At 31.9% G+C, this 20,911-nt stretch overlaps 1 protein-coding gene across 1 annotated transcript; it reads left to right on the plus strand.

Annotated features, from left to right (window-relative positions):
* Positions 1-4,811: 4,811 nt before the first annotated feature.
* On the plus strand, positions 4,812-20,645 carry LOC119603943 (prolyl 4-hydroxylase subunit alpha-2-like). The gene is made up of 8 exons (XM_037956245.1): positions 4,812-5,395; positions 14,478-14,626; positions 15,078-15,234; positions 15,300-15,615; positions 15,713-16,165; positions 16,354-16,404; positions 20,094-20,259; positions 20,395-20,645. Exons 1-8 carry the CDS (start codon positions 5,190-5,192, stop codon positions 20,493-20,495), a joined length of 1,599 nt encoding a protein of 532 aa, XP_037812173.1. The 5' UTR covers positions 4,812-5,189; the 3' UTR covers positions 20,496-20,645.
* The last annotated feature ends 266 nt before the right edge of the window (positions 20,646-20,911 follow it).

The raw sequence follows: 20,911 nt of genomic DNA on the forward strand, positions 1-20,911 counted from the left end.
ATCAAGAAGTTTTATATAAAATTTCAGGTACAAATCTTATTGCTATTATTAACATTGATCTATATAATAAAAATTAGTTTCAAATTGCTAAAATGAATCACAATCATTATCGCAACACATCACTTGAACACCTTTCTCATATGCAAAAAAAAAAACAGTGTATAAATAACAATAAAATACATCCATTTAATTAAATTTAATTGTATGTATGTGCTATTATTAGGCCAACTAACTGGCTTAATCACTATGGAAATCATCATATTTTATGACGTTTTAATGTCTTCTTATGAACGTGTTAAAATCAATGTTTATTACCCATAGTGATCGAACAGCTATATTAGCAACAACAATGAAAGCACTTCCCCATAGATTTAAAAGATTAAGAATATAATTTTAATATTAATTATTTGTTTGTGATTTTTAAGAAAAGATTAAAAGATTGAACTTGTGTCTTTAATAAGATTATATAAAATTGATTATATTTGCAAGAAAGTAGTAAAAGTTGTTTTTAGTTAAAGCAAAAAAAAAGCGACTAGTATGTTAATACATATAGCGATACTCTATAGCAAGCAGTTTTAATTCAAAATCTATTAAACCAGAAATTAAAATTTGTTTACCAAGAACAAATTCAAATAAATTAAAAATCATTTAAAAATTTTGCAAGTTTAAAACAATAATATGTTTCATTGATTTTTTCCCTTTCAATAATCGTCCCAAGCCCCTTACAATGTCGACAGCATTGAAAAAATATTCTACCTGATATTGTTTCCAAACAAACTCACATCGTTGTGCATATTTTCCAATCAAAACCTGTTAGAAAAAGGTGGATGCATTACTAAATCAAAATTCATTTATAATTTTCATTATTATTTCTCTCCTTTCGAATCTTATAAACCAAAATAACATTAAATAATTTTCTTACATTAATGACAGTTTACAGGTATAAAATTGAAAGTAACATTAATTTAAACCGTATTCATTAAGTCTCGCTTGACCATTAAGAATTTTCTTTTGTTTGTTGTTTTTGTTTCTGTCTGTCGAAATCTGAAGAAAAAATTACTGACATCACAGAAAAAACAACACATAAAACAACAAAAACTAAGGAACACCAAACAAACAGAAGAAAAAACAACAACGTACAGAAAAAACACATCAAAATTCACACAAAAACACGTTCATTATTTATGTTTATTTAGTACTTTATGGACTTGTCGTAAAAATTTTATTTATTTTAACCTTTAAAATATAACAATGTAATTTACGGAATAGGTTGAAGCATACTTTTAGGGTTATAGTTAGTGTGATACAAAATCCGGTATAAAACATTAACAGATATCTAGGAATTTGTTCCGAACACTAAAGAAACAGACATCTCATATGAAATTTCCCAGTTACAACTCTGATGAGAACTAAGAGACTTATTAAATTTAATTCGACCTGATGTTATTAAAACCGGTTTTTACTAAACTGAATGAATGGTTCACATATTTTAGAGAATATATGTATGTAGGTGACCCAGTACTAATAGGATAAGGTGAGTATATTATCAGATCTATCACACACCATTTCAGTTAAACACATTTGCACTTGGAGAATAGTGCAGCTATCTGGAAGTAACCAACTATTCAAGTCTTTTAAAGAAGTGAACCTATACTAGTTTTATTATCAACAAATACTAAGTTTACAAATTATGAAACATTAACATTAATCTCAGATAGAGAATCATGATCAAATGGAACATTAGCGCTAACACATATTGGACACGGACGACTTCTAAGATGGGAGACAGAGAACCAAAAAACCTAAATATTCTATCATCTTACAGATCTCAAAAATAGCCATCTCTAGAAGAACGAAACAACTATACATATTGGACTGTTTTGGACAACTATCAGACGTTCCCGATCTAAAACCAAGGACAGACAATCTCGGAAATTATATAAGATTGATTTCAAATAGAGAATCATGATCAAATGGAACATTAGCGCTAACACATATGGGAATTTGGTGCTATGACTCTAAGATGGGAGATAGGATACCCAAAAACCGAAATATATTATCAACTGAGAGATCTCAACACCAGCCATCTCTAGGGGAACTAAAAACGGTTGATATAGGTCATGACATCAGTGCATACTATACATATTGGACAAACATTAGATGTTCCCGATCTAATACCAGAGACAAACAATCAAGGAAATTATATAATATTGAATTCAGAGAGAATCATGATCAAATGGACACTCTAAGATTGGTGATAGAGAACCCCCAAAAATATTATCATCTTACAGATCTAAATACTAGTTTATAGGCGGAAGTCCATGAATGAGATATGTGTGCTGGATTTAAAATGTATTAGACTTTAAGAAAGCCAAAATCGACTTTTCTGCCAGTGGTAAGCATTGTATTCGGATGTTATTATTAACGAAGAGCTAAAGTTACCTTGACAAAAGCAACAGCGTCGGAGACAAGGAGATAGGATATTAAGTAATGTGAAAGAAATCTCCCAAACAGAAGGAGAACTTGAAGTTAGTAGTTAGTTCGTTAGTTATTTAGTTAGTTAGTTATTTAGTTAGTTATTTAGTTAGTTAGTTAGTTCGTTAGTTAGTTAGTTAGTTAGTTAGCTAGCTAGTTAGTTAGTTAGTTAGTTAGTTAGTTAGTTAGTTAGTTAGTTAGTTAGTTAGTTAGTTAGTTAGTTAGTTAGTTAGTTAGTTAGTTAGTTAGTTAGTTAGTTAGTTAGTTAGTTAGTTAGTTAGTTAGTTAGTTAGTTAGTTAGTTAGTTAGTTAGTTAGTTAGTTAGTTAGTTAGTTAGTTAGTTAGTTAGTTAGTAGTTAGTTAGTTAGTTAGTTAGTTAGTTAGTTAGTTAGTTAGTTAGTTAGTTAGTTAGTTAGTTAGTTAGTTAGTTAGTTAGTTAGTTAGTTAGTTAGTTAGTTAGTTAGTTAGTTAGTTAGTTAGTTAGTTAGTTAGTTAGTTAGTTAGTTAGTTAGTTAGTTAGTTAGTTAGTTAGTTAGTTAGTTAGTTAGTTAGTTAGTAGTTAGTTAGTTAGTTAGTTAGTTAGTTAGTTAGTTAGTTAGTTAGTTAGTTAGTAGTTAGTTAGTTAGTTAGTTAGTTAGTTAGTTAGTTAGTTAGTTAGTTAGTTAGTTAGTTAGTAGTTAGTTAGTTAGTAGTTAGTTAGTTAGTTAGTTAGTAGTTAGTTAGTTAGTTAGTAGTTAGTTAGTTAGTTAGTTAGTTAGTTAGTTAGTTAGTTAGTTAGTTAGTTAGTTAGTTAGTTAGTTAGTTAGTTAGTTAGTTAGTTAGTTAGTTAGTTAGTTAGTTAGTTAGTTAGTTAGTTAGTTAGTTAGTTAGTTGTTAGTTAGTTAGTTAGTTAGTTAGTTAGTTAGTTAGTTAGTTAGTTAGTTAGTTAGTAGTTAGTTAGTTAGTTAGTTAGTTAGTTAGTTAGTTAGTTAGTTAGTTAGTTAGTTAGTTAGTTAGTTAGTTAGTTAGTTAGTTAGTTAGTTAGTAGTTAGTTAGTTAGTTAGTTAGTTAGTTAGTTAGTTAGTTAGTTAGTTAGTTAGTTAGTTAGTTAGTTAGTTAGTTAGTTAGTTAGTAGTTAGTTAGTTAGTTAGTTAGTTAGTTAGTTAGTTAGTTAGTTAGTTAGTTAGTAGTTAGTTAGTTAGTTAGTAGTTAGTTAGTTAGTTAGTAGTTAGTTAGTTAGTTAGTTAGTTAGTTAGTTAGTTAGTTAGTTAGTTAGTTAGTTAGTTAGTTAGTTAGTAGTAGTTAGTTAGTTAGTTAGTTAGTTAGTTAGTTAGTTAGTAGTTAGTTAGTTAGTTAGTTAGTTAGTTAGTTAGTTAGTTAGTTAGTTAGTTAGTTAGTTAGTTAGTTAGTTAGTTAGTTAGTTAGTAGTTAGTTAGTTAGTTAGTTAGTTAGTTAGTTAGTTAGTTAGTTAGTTAGTTAGTTAGTTAGTTAGTTAGTTAGTTAGTTAGTTAGTTAGTTAGTTAGTTAGTTAGTTAGTTAGTTAGTTAGTTAGTTAGTTAGTTAGTTAGTTAGTTAGTTAGTTAGTTAGTTAGTAGTTAGTTAGTTAGTTAGTTAGTTAGTTAGTAGTTAGTTAGTAGTTAGTTAGTTAGTTAGTTAGTTAGTAGTTAGTTAGTTAGTTAGTTAGTTAGTTAGTTAGTTAGTTAGTTAGTTAGTTAGTTAGTTAGTTAGTTAGTTAGTTAGTTAGTTAGTTAGTTAGTAGTTAGTTAGTTAGTTAGTTAGTTAGTTAGTTAGTTAATTAATAATTAGTTATCGGGCCTGTTGTGCGCTCTTAACGAGTTTCCCAAGTGGGAATCGAATCCACCATCTCCGGTGTACCGAGCGGTAGGTGACGAATGTAGAATGTGGCATGAGGTTAGTGAAACACTGTAACACTTTCGATGTTATACTGAATATAATATCCCTAAGAAACATTGATCATCGGGAGTTAATTTCACTGTAAGTGTGATTCACTCTCCAAAAAAATTCTATGTTCAGGAGCGTACAAAACGACTTGGTGCTTATAGCATCCTTCTCTTCAAACTAACCTATAGATAGTCTTGTGTGTTAAGCAATTCACTCTTAACTCTACATCCTATCATAGGGTTAAATTAAGTCTAAAGCATCAACCAACAAACCGGCAATATAAACAGAGTTGAGATATCAAATGTTTTTGTTATTGTAGACGCTGTTGCCGGCAGTTTTGCTTACGGCATACACTGACTGCGACACTTTATTGATGAGCGAGCATTTTAAAGAATAATTTAATAAAACAGAATACACATTTCATTTTAAACAAAACATCTAAATATACATTTTTAATTTAGTTTATAAACTAACTTTGGACAGGCAACAAGAAAAAGATCTTAACTTAAAAAACAAAAAAATACGAAGATTAAAAAATAAAAATTGCGCGTATTTGAAATAAAATTTATAAAATTCGTATTAAATGTTAAAACAACAACAACGTGTCTTTAATGCTCTCAGACAGTTTGTCTAGTGAATTATTGTGTAAATGAGCAAAAGAAAATAAATGTAATTTATTTAAAGCAAACAAATTAAAATAAACAGTAATTTTAGCAACAGTTGACAATTTTTTGCTCTTTTTTGTTACAAAACACACAATAAAGTTTGAAACAGTTGCCAGCGGCGGAAAAGCAATATTTTCAACGTCCTCTACAGAGCTGTCGTCGTTGACAATGATGCGGCAACGGCTGTTAACGTTCCTATTTGTATTTATTATAATTGTTAATTGCTTCAGTGCTGTCAAGTGTAATAAATATGAAAATGAATTCTATTCCTCGATAGCGGGTTTGGAAAGTTTACTCAAGACTGAACAAATACTGGTGGCAGATCTAAAGGATTATGTCGCTACAGCCAAACAACATATTGCCCTATTGGAAAAGTGAGTGAAACAAGAGAAAAAAGAATAGAAAAGAAAAATAGAGACTTTTAAAATAAATTGTTTATTCAGCTGGAATAAATCCGGTTGATTTTAAATAAAAATCTAAAAATCTAAATTTTTATTATAAAAGGAAAACATAATGTTTAAATATAGGTGCAGCATTAATTACTATAATAAGTAAATCATGAAGAAAAAAAAATAAATAAACTGTCATAAAAAATAAAACACGTATGAGAAAATTAAGTTTAGTCAATAAACAAAGAATCGATAAAATTCAAACAAGTTAAATTAATGCAAATAATTAAGTGATGCCATAAAATCTATACAGGCTGGTTAAATAAACGTAATTAATGGGAAATAAATTCTTTACATTAAAATTTAAAATCTATTATAGAATTATTTTATAGCAAATATTAGATAAATAATAGCAGTATTATAAAAATTTGGTTAATTAAATATAAATTACACCAAGATGGTTAATTCAACTTTCAAAATTTATTAAATTAATTTTTGGCAGTTAATAATTATGATGCAGAATTTCAATTTATTTAAAAACATATATTTCAAAAAATATATATTTCAAAACACGTATATATATCGTTATCGGTCATAATCATGCTAAAGAGCACATCATTGAATTTCAATCATCAAAGCATGTGTCCTAAATTTTAAGTTAAGTTTGGAAAGGACCTGGGTCAATTATTTGGTTTTTATAGAACTAGTCTAGATCGCCTCAAAACCTCACAAGAATGCATAATGGAGATTTCATGTAAAGAGACCCAACTTTTCGAGATGAAACTGCACTAATGGTAATCCTATTGAATAGTAGTTAGCCGAACATATGTTTCCTCTTATCTTCTTATCATGATGTGGCCTCCGGTTGGTTAATGGTTAGGAGTGCACAACAGGTCCGATAGAGGCCTTTGAAAGCAGAATGCCTATACATACATTAAATCCGAAGGAATACACGTAGGCTTAACTAACTAACTAACTAACTAACTAAAGAACAACGAACGAACGAACGAACGAACGAACGAACGAACGAACAAAACGAACGAACGAACGAACGAACGAACAACGAACGAACGACGAACGAACGAACGAACGAACGAACGAACGAACGAACGAAACGAACGAACGAACGAACGAACGAACGAACGAACGAACGAACGAACGAGAACGAAACGAACGAACGAACGAACGAACGAACGAAACGAACGAACGAACGAACGAAGAACGAAACGAACGAACGAACGAACGAACGAAACGAACGAACGAACGAACGAACGAACGAACGAACGAACGAACGAACGAACGAACGAACGAACGAACGAACGAACGAACGAACGAACGAAACGAAAACGAACGAACGAACGAACGAACGAACGAACGAACGAACGAACGAACGAAACGAACGAACGAACGAACGAACGAACGAACGAACGAAACGAACGAACGAACGAACGAACGAACGAACGAACGAACGAAACGAACGAAACGAAAACGAACGAACGAACGAACGAAGAACGAACGAACGAACGAACGAAACGAACGAACGAACGAACGAACGAAGAACGAAGAACGAACGAACGAACGAACGAACGAACGAACGAACGAACGAACGAACGAACGAACGAACGAAACGAACGAACGAACGAACGAACGAACGAACGAACGAACGAACGAACGAACGAACGAACGAACGAACGAACGAACGAACGAACGAACGAACGAAGAACGAACGAAGAACGAAGAACGAACGAACGGACGAAACAAACAAAACAAACAAACAAACAAACGAACGAAAGAACGACGACGAACGAACGAACGAAAACGAACGAAACGAACGACGAAAAACGAACGAACGAACGAAAAGAACGAACGAACGAACGAACGAAGAACGAACGAAGAACGAACGAACGAACGAAAGAAAACGAACGAACGAACGAACGAACGAACTAACTAACGAACGAACTAACTAAACTAACTAACGAACGAACTAACTAACTAACTAACTAACTAACTAACTAACTAACTAACTAACGAACTAAACTAACTAAACTAACTAACGAACTAAATAACTAACTAACTAACTAACTAACTAACTAACTAACTAAACTAACTAAACTAACTAACTAACTAACTAACTAACTAACTAACTAACTAACTAACTTACTAACTAATTAACTTATCTCGATCGGAAGACATCAGTTTCAAAAGTTGGTCACTTGACATAAACTACTTTATGGGCATTTCTTGGCCTCTATTTAAGGAAGTGTGTTGTGTAAACATTGTTTATAACGATTAACAATATTAGATCCACATCTACCTGATGATGTTCCAATCGTTTCAAAATCACTTTCTGGTTCGATTTAACGATGTCTGTCCGTCCGTCAACGGATGATATCTCAGCAATTACAGCAATTTTTTAAACAATGGACTTTCCAATGGCATTCAACAAAGGGAAAACAATGTTTTTTTTTCAAACTTCAGTACACGATATCTTGAATGCCAGATGTGATGGAGAAATTCTGTTGCCCGATTCACCGCTGCTCAATCCTTTAGAAAAGCATAATTTGGCATCAATGTTAAAAAATTTTCGGCCTCTTTAAAATTGTTTAAAAAAATTCTGTATTAAGATAATAATCGAAATAAGTGTTTTGTTTTAAGAAATTTCAATTAAATTATATAGACTTCTGCCCTAAATATACCTATGGTCTCATATAGGTTATTTTTTCTAACATCATGGCATTCTAAAATGATTCGAAATAAAACTTAATACATAGATGTGTAAATCGTAATTTATCAGCCTTTTGAAAGGGATACCATCTTTATCGCTTTGCTTTATCGTTTAAAATACTCCTAATCCAGCTAGTATTATAGAATTTCCCTTTCTAAGATACTAGCTGGAGTCTAAGATCAGCCTTCCATGAAGGGTATGTGTTTTCTATAGAAATTGATTTACTTAATTTATCAACTTTTGAACGATTTCCATAACGAGTACCCGTTATCTAATTAGGCTACAATTTTACACAAGTAATGTAAAGACACTAGTGAACCAAATAGGATTCATCTAAAGAAAATCGATAATTTTTGGACTCTTCTACTGTCCATGTAAACTTAATGGGAAGAATATAGATGGTAATTTTAAAGATAACAAGATTAAGGTATTTTATATTTTAACAGATTCTATTAAATAGTCGGTAATCACACGACTATAATTCTTCATTGCTTTTAATACAGATTTTAAAGTATGAAAAGTTAAAGTTTTAGCCTTTTCTGGACTTTATATATTGATTTGATTTCTGTAGCTCTCAGCTACTCTGGTTCAGTGTTACGAGTTAATATATATATATATATCATAGGGTTGAGACCACTTTCTAATTAGAGTGATGTTCATTTTATCAGGAGTCCTAAGATTCATTAAAATCGAGGAAATTTTTAGTAATTCCAAAATTTCTCAAAAAAAAATATATATATATATATATTGTTTAAATGTTAAAATATACATTATAAAGCATATATTGAGATTCGGTCACTTTTTAAGCTTCTACAAAAGCTCGAGCTTCTTAGACGAAACGGCACGAGTTAAACATTATTCAGCAGCTTGGCATTAAAACCAGCAGTAGTTCAAATTTTATGTTCCCATAAATGTTTAAAGCGGATTCACATGACATAAATTAACGTTTTAAGTGACAAATACATGATATTTGTTAAATAAACAAAATATTCTAAATAATAAAAAAACAAATGCATAAATATCTCGAAATTGTAGCTATAGAAAACTAGTAGAACCAGCAATTATTTTCACTTTGCCGGCAACTTAGTACTACTGATTGAGTTAATTAATTTAATAGCAATATTTTTAAAACTAAAGAGGTTTTTATACATCAATAAAAATATTAACCGTTTGCTCAAGCAAATGTCAAATAAACAAACAATGGTGTGAACAAATATAGCAGTTTATTAAACAATACGTCAGCGCGTTAACAGTTTTTTTTTGTGAAAGTCTCTTTTGTATGGCTATTAATTAATATGCAAACAAAATTTAAATGTATCTACTAAAGCTAATGGATTTCTAAACAATACAAACTGTTCTCATGCATAAATTCTATTTATTTATATTTCCTTAAAGTGTCAAATTTATGTGCTTTTTTCAACTTCTTTTTTCATCTCATTTTGCTTTGGTAAGCTGTTATTACCATATATGTTACGTGAAATTTAGCTAAATGTCTGTAGAAACATGAATATGCTTATAAATCGGTTATAAGAGATTGAGAACATTTTATTTTATGCATATCTAACTTAAATTCAATTTAAATTTGGTTTCTATACCAAAATGATATGGAGTTTTAGACAGTTTCCGACTAACTTTTATTTAATGATCATTTATACACTTCAACCAGTTAAACATGTTGAGAATTTTAGATGAAAATCTAATTAGTAAGTTTTAAGCATAAATGTCTATAAATATTGCAAAATTTTCGTATATTTTAGAAAGCTTATTTCAAATAATAAAATGAACTAGTTTTATCGCAAAAGATTGCCTAACGAATAGATTAGAATAATATTTGTTAGTTGTGACTGACAGTAAGATCACCCTTCACGTTAAGTTATTGACCAGTTATTAACGTTATTAGGAGTCTAATCGCATTTTATAAGAACCCTATTTTAACAACTTAGGGACCAGAATTTTATAAAAATATTTGGTTCTAAAATTTGAAAATAGTCGAATCCCTGAGACCACGTTATACTTTTCTAAAGGATGATCTAATGGAGATATTCCGAAGCCAGATTCGGATTCAGCGATAGAAAATTATTCCTTGATCTCTGGGTTAAAAATTTGTCGGCCTGTTTAATTAAGTGATCGTAACTAAATTAACCTGGGTCATAAATACCAGACATGAGCTTAAATAAAATTCTGGTTTCGATTCAAAAGATTCTTAGTTCTGTTGTGTTACAAATATCAGCATGAATACACAATACCATTTAAACTATGTTGGTATCGAGTAAATAATGTTTTTTCTTAAACTATTTTAGTGACCCTGAATAATTGATAAGAAACTGACTTCGGAAATAAATGGCAAATTTAGTCTTTCTCTATAGTTTTATTAATAGTTTTTTTAATTTATTTTTCCATATCACATTTATTTATTTTTAACCACAAACACGTTCGCAATCTTTTATAAAACTATGTATATTTCTTTCAATTTTGAGAAGGCATTTTCTGAAGAAATCTAAGGTTTAAAAGATCCGAAACACCTAGTCCCCTATTGGTTCTGTTGTGTACTTCTATAATCCATATATAGTTTTTTGTCAGTGGGAACTACATCCCTGATGGTTAATATCTGGAAAAATATCACACCCAAGATATTTGGATTTAATTTCTACAAAGTCAGACAATGACAGAAAAGTGTTCCAGCATTCACTATCCTTTTCGCATCCGTTCGACCAATTTTTATAGTTCCTAATATGGGTGTCTCTCGCCTGGTAGCTAGTGTTATTATCGGTTTTCGTCTAAAATTTCCGGCCATTTTCTAATTCCTACTCGCCTACTGTTTGAGTAAAAGAGTAAAATATGTCCACTATACATTGATGATGTGACCTGTAACTGTGGCTTTTTTCGATTCGCCTCAAGATAAGAACGGATCGGCTATGAGTGCCGTCTCGTATCTTATAATGGGTGATTTTTTAAGAGCTTTCCGATTTGGTTATGAAAAAGTCTTAGAGTTCAGAGAAATTAATGAAGTATTTATTTGAGTCGATATAACGATCTATATAATTCAATGTTTAAAGGTGAATTTATGTAAATGTGATCGTGGCTCCGTCTCAAATGTTTCATACTCTATATCCAATTTTGGCATATTCTCTACAACATATCGATCCAGTGCGTTAACCATAGCGGGCTTGTCTCTTTAGACATAAGCTTAACAGAGCCCCACAAAAATTAGTCTAAAGGCGTTAAATCGCATTATCTAAGCGACAGTCCCCAAAAGTTAAATAAAGTATTCACCGAACTCGCCTCTCAATAGGGCCATTGTAGGCAGCGTTACCGTTGTGAGACTAAAGTCGCAATTTGACCCTTTTTCGAGTGCTTTGCCACTTTTTATGACCCCTTGTCAAAATGAACTAAATTTGCGACTTCTTTCGTTTTTTGCCACTTTTTGCCCCTTTTTGAATAAAACACATTTTTGTGTTCTTATACCCACCATAAAAAAGATGGGGATTGTTTTTGTCATTCCGTTTGTAACACATCGAAGTATATCCACAAAAGTATACATACATATATATTCTGGGTCCTATTGAATTCTAAGACTATCTAGCCATGTCCGTCTGTCTGTCTGTTGAAAGCATGATCGAGACCGAACGAAAAAAGCTAGAGCAATTTTACACATATATATCCTATATGTTGGGCTTGTTTAGTATTGATAATGGACAATATTAGCCAACTTTTTCGCATAGCCCCATACAAGTGCCCTCCGAAAAACAACTTTAACAGACATAGGTACCCCACTTTCTCAATGTCTAGTTATATTTTATTGGAACGATACATTGACAGTTTTCATACAAATATATTTTTAACCGGCAGAATATCTAGAGGTTAAACGATAACCGGAGATTGAGATAACGGATAACGGAACTAGTTTGATAAAAACCGAAATCTTTTTTCAAAAATGTATAAGGATCGGAAGACATTTGACCCAATTCCCATATTTAAGGTCCGCTTCAGAAAATTACTTTAATGCTAAATACTGGCTTGATAAACCTGTTTATATGTATCTTTCTTTAAAAATGTATATCCCCCAGAAAAACAAGTACAGCAATGAAATTCGACAAAAACTCATTTTATATTAACCGAAATATTTTAGTTAAGTTTTAATAAGAATCCGTCCATAATTGACCTTTTTCCCTTTAGACGGTCCTCTTCAAAATATAAGTTTAACGCTCATAACAGTCTTTAACTTCTATAGAATCTGAAAACTGCATACTAAATTTTATGAGGATCTAGATATAATTAACCCATAAAAAATAAACAAATTAATCTTTTTACCAAATTTTATGAAGATTGGTTTATAGTTGACACTACACCCATATGATCTTCATCTCCTACAGAAAATAACTTTAACACTCATTACAGATTTAAAAGTGTTGTTATACCTATGAAATTCGGGATAAATAAATTTTAAAGAAACCAAAATATTTCTACCAATGTTTATGTGGATCGGTCTATAAATGTTCTTACCCCATTGAATGCACTATTCCGAAAATAGTATTGATGTTCATGAAACTATTGATATACGATAATGAAATTCAGTATTATTGATTAAATCATAGTCAAATATAGGATTAAATTCCGAAAATCGCTTAAAATTTATTTATTGGTCCAAGATGTGCCAAATTTTATAAAATTATCTTGTAATTTGCGGTATGAGCGCATAAATTTTATAGCAATATATGTTCTTACATGTAGAAGACGCTCAACGATTTTATGTAGGCTTTTATATAAATCTATTTCTGTATATTTGACTGTTCTAGGCATGACTGGGCCCACAAATAGTGAGCATGGTAAGTGGAATTTTCAAACATATTCTGAGTTGATCAAGGAGTTTACTCTGTATTTCGATTCAAAAGGTCTTTCGTAACACAATGTATTTAACATACAAATTCGAAAATTTGTTCATTCGAATCGAGTTACAGAGTAAACCCCCAGTATTTGATATTCAAAATTGGTGAATCGTCTAACTGGAAAAATATTTTATGAATGTCCTTAATACGCTGAAACCTTAGAGCTGACAGCTAAAGAACGATTTAAAAAATATAAAAATCGTTGATTTAATACAAATTTATGTCTCTTCTCAGCCTCCGTTTATTCTATTTCGGAAAGATATTACAACGATAAATGCAGAAGATGGGGTAAATTATTTGATAGTGGGTGCATCGACAGAATTTTTATTTTACATCTGAGCATTATTATTATAATTTTATTGCTAATTAAAATATGGTTAATTATTTACTAATTTAATGCACATTTAAATACAAATGAAATGATTTTGCCTACGTTGACACTTTTTGTGTTAAAAATCCCCTTTCAGTGCGACTTTTTGAGAAAAATACCCTTTTTGTGCAACTTTTCGAAATTTTTCAACGGTAACGCTGATTGTAGGGCAAAAAAGTTATAATCATGGTATAACAAAGGCCGAATTGCTGCGAACGGCGCCGAATCACGGTCTTAATGAAGCTTAAGTTAGAATTGTTATAATTATGCTTTTAAATCGCCAAAGTGTTATAGTTCGACTAAGAATTAGGGTTCTATAAATCGACTTTCGAATAATCCAAAAAAGTCGATAACTCGCCTATCGTTTATGAAAAAAGTCGAAAAGTCGACTTTGTAAATAAAAGTCAAAAATGTCGAAAAGTCGACTTTGTAAATAAAAGTCGAAAAGTCGAAAGAAGTCGAAAAAAGTCTAAAAAGTTGGAAAAAGTCAAAAACTCGAAAATAGTAGAAAGAAGTAAAAAATATTCGAAAATTTAAAAAAGGAGGAAAAAAAGTCTAAAACTCTATAATAATCGGAAAAACTCGAAAAAAGCCAAAAAATAGTCGAAAAAAGTCGAAAGATGTCGAAAATAGTCAAAAAGTCGAAAAGTTGGAAAAAGTGGAAAAGAGTCAAAAAAAGTAGAAAAGTCGTAAAAAGTCGAAAAGTCTAAAAGTCGACTTTTAATTAAATGAAAAAGTCGAAAAATCGACTTTTCATAAAATGCAAAAAGTCGACTTTTAACTAAATGCAAAAGGTCGAAAAGTCGACTTTTAACTAAATGCAAAAGGTCGAAAAGTCGACATTTCGTTTCAACTATAGAACCCTACTAAGAATATATATTGCAAGTTCATTTTTGGACTTTCGAGAGGTCCGCATTAATGATTTGCGGAGTCAAATACTACAATAATCTGACATGCATTGTATATATTTTATACTCACATTAAATTAACGGATGCCAAAGAGGGCATTATTTTTGCACTCAGTATAACCTAATTTTTAATAAATGCATGTAATTCTGTATAAATATTTTTTATTTTATTTTACAGAGAAATACTTAAAATAGATATAGAACATGAACTGGCTGCAGCTGACACAGACAATTATCTCACCAATCCAGTAAATGCATACAAATTAATTAATCGTCTGTTTAATGGATGGAATAAATATGAAGATCAAATTACCGAAGCCCATAGAAGTAAGTTTATTTATGGTAATTTATTTCCCAGTAAAAATAAAATGAAATCGAACATTAAAATTAGCCGATTTTTGGCCATATACATACATATGTATCTACTCACTTTACTGACCTATGTACATTATTATGTTCCGAGGAGTTGCCTTTTTAAGAATCGTATGTGGGAATACCTCACAATTGATGCGTATTAATGTACTGAACAGCGATTGAAAATCTTGATCTCAATAGAAAATGTTACCAAAAATTGTCAACAATCTTTTTGAAATGGGTCTCCTAAAAATGCCGTATAGGTCCACGGAACAGCCAAGTACCTAGTTCAAAGTTAATTATTTATGGCTCCCTAATACTAAATACTGTTTCAATTTCTACAGTGACTAGACCCATAATAAATATTCTAACAAAGTAAAATAATGCTCCTATTAATATTTGTCTAATGCAAATCTATTCCTAGGTTTTTTGCAACAAATACATCAACGAAGAAGTTCTCTAGACTATCCCTCTGAAGACGATTTCGAAGAATCCGCTTTAGCACTAGTAAGACTACAAAAGACATACAACTTAGAAGTGGGTCAAGTAGCATCTGGAGTTTTAAATGGTATAAAATATGGGTGAGTAATGAAACGCTTTTTATAAAACCATTGTCTATTGTTTTGTTATATCGTAAATTTTTCAGTACCGATATGACCTGGTCAGATTGCTTGATGTTGGGCGAACAACTTATCAAATCAAAGGCCTATAATCTAACTAGACCCTGGATGCAGGAATCAATTAAACGTTTAAATTTCGATTCGTTTAATAATAATAAAATATCTTTGGAATTTATGGAAATGCTAGCGGAAAATTTGATTAAGACGGGTGATATGAATTCAGCTTTAAAAGTGGTGCAGATTATTTTGAATGAAGATCCATTGCGTAAGAGTATTGTGGCAAAAATGTTTGAAAATACCGAGATATTACCGGAGACGGGTGATATTGAGGCAGAATATCATGTAAGGGATTATTATTATATTAATTTAAGGAAATTATTAAAAATTCAGAAAATGAGAGAATGACGTTTTCTAAATACTGTTCCTTACTAACTTCTAGGCCAGCCAGGAATTCAAAACCTATGAAAAAGTATGCCGCGAGGAAATCCAACAGACCCCCACAGAACAGCGTAATCTACGCTGTCGCTATCACAGTGGAAATTGTGCCTTCTGCCTCTTAGCTCCCATCAAAGTGGAAGAACTTAATTTAGACCCCTTGGTCATGGTATTTCACGAAATGATTACCGATAAGAAAATCGAAACAATCAAAGATTTAGCCATGCCCAATATGAAACGTTCCACTGTACGTGCCGGAGAAGATGCATCATCTAAAAAACGTAATTATCGCATTTCGAAAAACGCCTGGCTGCCGTATAACAATCATCCGTACATGGAACAAATGTTACGTGATATACATGATGTAACCAATTTGGACATGACATACAGTGAGGAATTACAAGTGGCTAATTATGGTTTGGGTGGTCACTATGAACCACATTTTGATTTCTTTATGGTGAGTAGTAAAGAAGAGATGATGATGATGTCGTTAAAAAAAATAAAAACCATTTAATGGTCTTAAACATGACATGCAACCCCAACACATACATATGTAGATATCTAAATGTATGTATGTACATAATAACAAAGAATAATAATGGAATGTATATTTTTTTATGTCTGTTTGCAATTTGTTTGATTCAGGATAATATACCAGAGGACCAAGGCAATCGTATATCAACTTCAATTTTCTATGTAAGTACATACAAGGATACACTCACTTACACTTTGAACACATTCTTATTTTATATATTCTTTGATACTATAAGCTTAAAGTACATACATACATATGTATGTACATTAGGGTGTCCCGTGGACCCCTTTTTGTGGGAATAACTCTCAAAAGATGAGCATTAATTTACATATAGAACACGAGAAAAAAAAAAAAAAATATTTTTTTTTTAAAGAACCTCAGTTCCCTACCAGCGATTGATAATCTTAATATTCAGAAAAAATTTTCTGCAATAATTTCGAAATGGGTCTCAAACACTCTGATGTACATTAGAGTATCGCGAGGTACATATCGTTTGAGAGGTATTCTTAAAAAACACTGATCTGCGGGACACCCTAATGAACATACGTTGTCGTCAAAACATACAACATTGTGCGGTAAGTACTGCACGCAAAATCCAATTCTTCTAGTTTTTTCCACAAGATTGATGTTAAACTTTATGCAAAAATTGACAAAATAACCATGTCAGTCTATTGTGTTTACGATTACTTTAACTGTTCTACAACCATCTACACAATCTAAAGGACAAACATTGTGGAAATGAAAATGTGAATTTTCAAATAAACAGTGGGCTCAATAGTGCGATATTCTGAAATTAATTACATTTCGTCCTGCAAATCTCCAATAAAACTCAAAAAATTATAAATCAATTTGCGAAGTCCCTCCGTCAGTCCAATTACACCACCCATCTCCCCGGGGCATGTTTCCTTGATGAAAAACTTCATGTTGGCGTATTGCAATCCCGGGGTATAGAGGTGCTACTAATGTATTAATGTATCCTCGGCCTTTCCTTGGAATGATTTGACATGGGATCTAACCAGAGTACCACGGGCACTATGGGTAGCCAGTTGCCCACAAGACCTAGTCCTGACCGGTCAATTGGTTGAGGTTCCTTCGGGATCCACGTAGTGGCTGTGGTTTATACCCAAATTCGCGGGGAGAGAATGTTGGCTTAAGGACTGATATATCCAAATGCCAAATATGTCTGGATTCTCTCTCCGGTGCTGGTGCCATCTCAACAGATGTCACTGGGTGATGTGACAAAGCAACTTATGGTGGATTCCTGAACCCGTTGAGTATCTCTTACTCTTCGCGTAGTAGGGCGCCAGTATGTGTTGGGGAATTTTCAGGTTGACACTTGGTAGTTGGCTGTCATTCCGTAGATCGTTCTTTATGGTCTGAGAATGGAACTGATGTAATTGGTGAACGATCGGGAAAGACTCCTCTGCCCGACAGGGGACTAGTATTGATTTAGTAGAGCTTTTACTTCAGGAAAGTTCTCGGTGCTGTTGCCATCTTAACAGGATTCATATTGTTTCATGCTACGCGGCATATGGTTGAGGTCCGTTCCCTCAACTCGTCGGAGCAATTATTGGGTTCGAATTGACTTTAGATTACATTATCAGACATATAGAGGGATCCTGATTTATTGGCTGTATATTTCGGGCTACCAAATACCTCTCTAGGTGCTGTTGCCAAATCAACAAAGCCATCTCAGTAGAGTGGTTGCGTGGGCTTTAAGAGGTTAAGGAATGCACTGGAATGTGTCATTAGTTGATGGGGATTGCATTTTAAATAATGCAATCTTGCACGACATCATAAGGGTGGTCGGTCACCTTCCGCTATACCGGTAGATTGATTTCACTTGATGTTGGGGTTTGTCGCCCCTTCTATTGACTTTAGACCAGTGATTGCTTTTTTCTTGTCGGGGTATGCATTGAGATTGACCCCTTGCTGCCTGTCATTCCGCAACGGGGCTTCTATGGCAAGAGATTATATAGCTCGAGTTCTTCAGCAAAGTGCTTGCACATGGACCGGCTCAGCCATGTACAAAAATTGTCACCTGAGTTCTTCATAGAAGGATTCAGGGGCGCGTGGTAGACCATCTCTAGTCTACCCAGTGGATGAAAAAGACCACCGTGAAATAAGGCCGTCATGGCAGGTGTTCACGTTAAGCTCTCGACATTCGTCAGTCCAATTGTAAATTTGTAAAAAAACAATTAAAATTTTTATGAATTCGTGTTATGAAATAGAGAGTATAAAAGAAAATCAGATAAAATATTATAACAGAAAAATTCAGAAAACACAGAAATAAAGAAAATTTACTTCAACTTGTGCCACTGTCCTTCTAAAAATGAAAAATATAATCTTACATTAGGGACCTCTTTTTGAGAATAATTTTAAGAAATCAAAATTTTCTCTGATCCAAAAGAACGCGATTTTGTCTAAATGCATGTGACTAACGGGATCGTTAAAAGAAATTCATTATAAGTTATACCCTTTCCCATTTTTCTGGCAGCATTTGAAATTAGCGTCAAAAGAACTTTTTAAGGCCAAGAACGAACAAATGCAGAGACCCTATTTTTAAGTAAACTATATCATTGAAAGCGTTTAGTATTGATCAAAACAAATAATAGTCGGACAGGGCAAATATTGGGCTAAGAAGATAAAGCAAAGCATTTCAACCTATATTTTGCATATATTATACCCTAAACCCCTATGGGTATTATGCATTTGTGCTGATGTACCAATCGGTTCAGAATCACTATGCATTCTTACTTGTTTTTAACTGATCTTGCTCAAATCCCATATTCCGGGAATTCTTCAAGCGATTTTAGCTGCTCAATGAAGATAAGGCTCTTTTGATCCCACCAAATATAGAATGCTAATTTGGCGCCATATATATTCGGCCTAGGCATTGATTCGGCTTAAAGACGATTTCATGAATTTTGTGTTGTGATAATGGTAACGATGCCATTCAAAATTGCCATCGGTTTAAGGCGTTTAAGACCGATTTCCATTGCTTCCTGCAACTGAAGATACAAAATCCTATAGTTTGAAGATACACCCAGCAAATATGGATATTTCCACTTAAAATGTTCGATTTAGATTTGGATTTAGCAAAAGTATACATTTTATAAACCCAATGAAAATTATACCGATCATGAGCGTGTGTCGTAAATTTAATATCAGAATAAGGCCCTGTGAATACGGACATAGGAGATTTTGTATCGACCCTTTGGGGACTTATCACCTCGATTTAGTAATTTACTTAAATTAATGCTAAATTGTTTTACCGAATATATAGATATTAATATGAACATCGGTATGAGTTTCGAATAAGAATGTTTGATGTGGTCTTGCGTCAAATATGGACCTTACTTATAGAATTTTAAATAATTACTGATTTCTTAAAAATTAATATCAGCAGTATTCAAGGATTTACTGACAATAAGGAGATTTTCTGCAAGAAGGTTTCTATAAAAGGTAGCGACAATTTTGGACCAATTAACTAAATTATGCAAAATTTTACCACGATTACTGACTAATCAACATATTTCTGACTTTTAAAAGGTATACTGGAGAATATTGCCTATTTTCAATATCATTAATAGTTAATATTTCAGTCAAGCTTTCAACAGACCGACAGACATACATGACTAGATTGTTTAAGAATCTAATAAGGACTCTCTGACATCAGAAATAAATACCACCTTAATACTTAATACACGTACACATTTACCAACATTCATATGCTAATATGTACTTTATACTGGTTTCATATTGTTTTCATAAATCATTTTCTCAATTTTTCCATTTAACCCTGAACACTTTCCACTACTTACACCTCATTCTCCTTATGTTTGCTTAGTTATCCGATGTGGAACAAGGTGGTGCAACTGCATTTCCATTTCTGAAAATTGCTGTTAAGCCTGCCAAAGGCAATGTATTATTTTGGTATAATTTGCATCGTTCGTTAGATGGTGATTTTCGTACTAAACATGCTGGTTGTCCGGTCTTAAAAGGATCCAAATGGAGTAAGTTTTCCCTTATTGTTTTTATTTTAAGTTGACTTCTTTACATTGCAAAATATATTATTTAATCCTTAAGGCATTATTATGGTTTTTGTATGTAACTCATTCGTTTCTTTTTGTTTTTCTCCCCGATTATAGTTGCCAATGTTTGGACACATGAACGCAGACAAGAACTGATTAGACCATGTGGCCTGTTTAGAGATCATGAAAGTTCTATAGAATATGCAACTGTTAAATAGAATGCAAAACATCAAATCATTGTGTGATATAATACTTTATTCGTAATAACTAACTATTGTATACAAAATATAACTAAATATTCTTGTACATATTTAAGTAATGTAAATTAAAAAAAAACAAGGAGGTTAATTGATAAGTTGTTAAAATTTAAAAAAAAAAATCTAATAAGAAAACATTTGTCTTAATGAACATTCCATTCGTAAGCAGTTTATTTAGGAAATATCAACTCATAATACCCTTCCTACTTTGTATAACGTCTAATTTATGTGGAATGAAAATTTTTAAAATTATTTCTACAAAAACTCCAGATTCAGAAACACAAAGGAAAAATACTTCAAATATATAAAAAAAATTTATGATTTTTATAATAAATTTACCGAATCGGTCTATTAACATGTTTAACTGCTTTTAGCTA

Source organism: Lucilia sericata, unplaced genomic scaffold (genome assembly GCF_015586225.1).
Source record: "Lucilia sericata isolate MDLA Ls3-8-SP2 unplaced genomic scaffold, ASM1558622v1 Contig000348F_arrow, whole genome shotgun sequence".
Taxonomy (NCBI): domain Eukaryota; kingdom Metazoa; phylum Arthropoda; class Insecta; order Diptera; family Calliphoridae; genus Lucilia; species Lucilia sericata.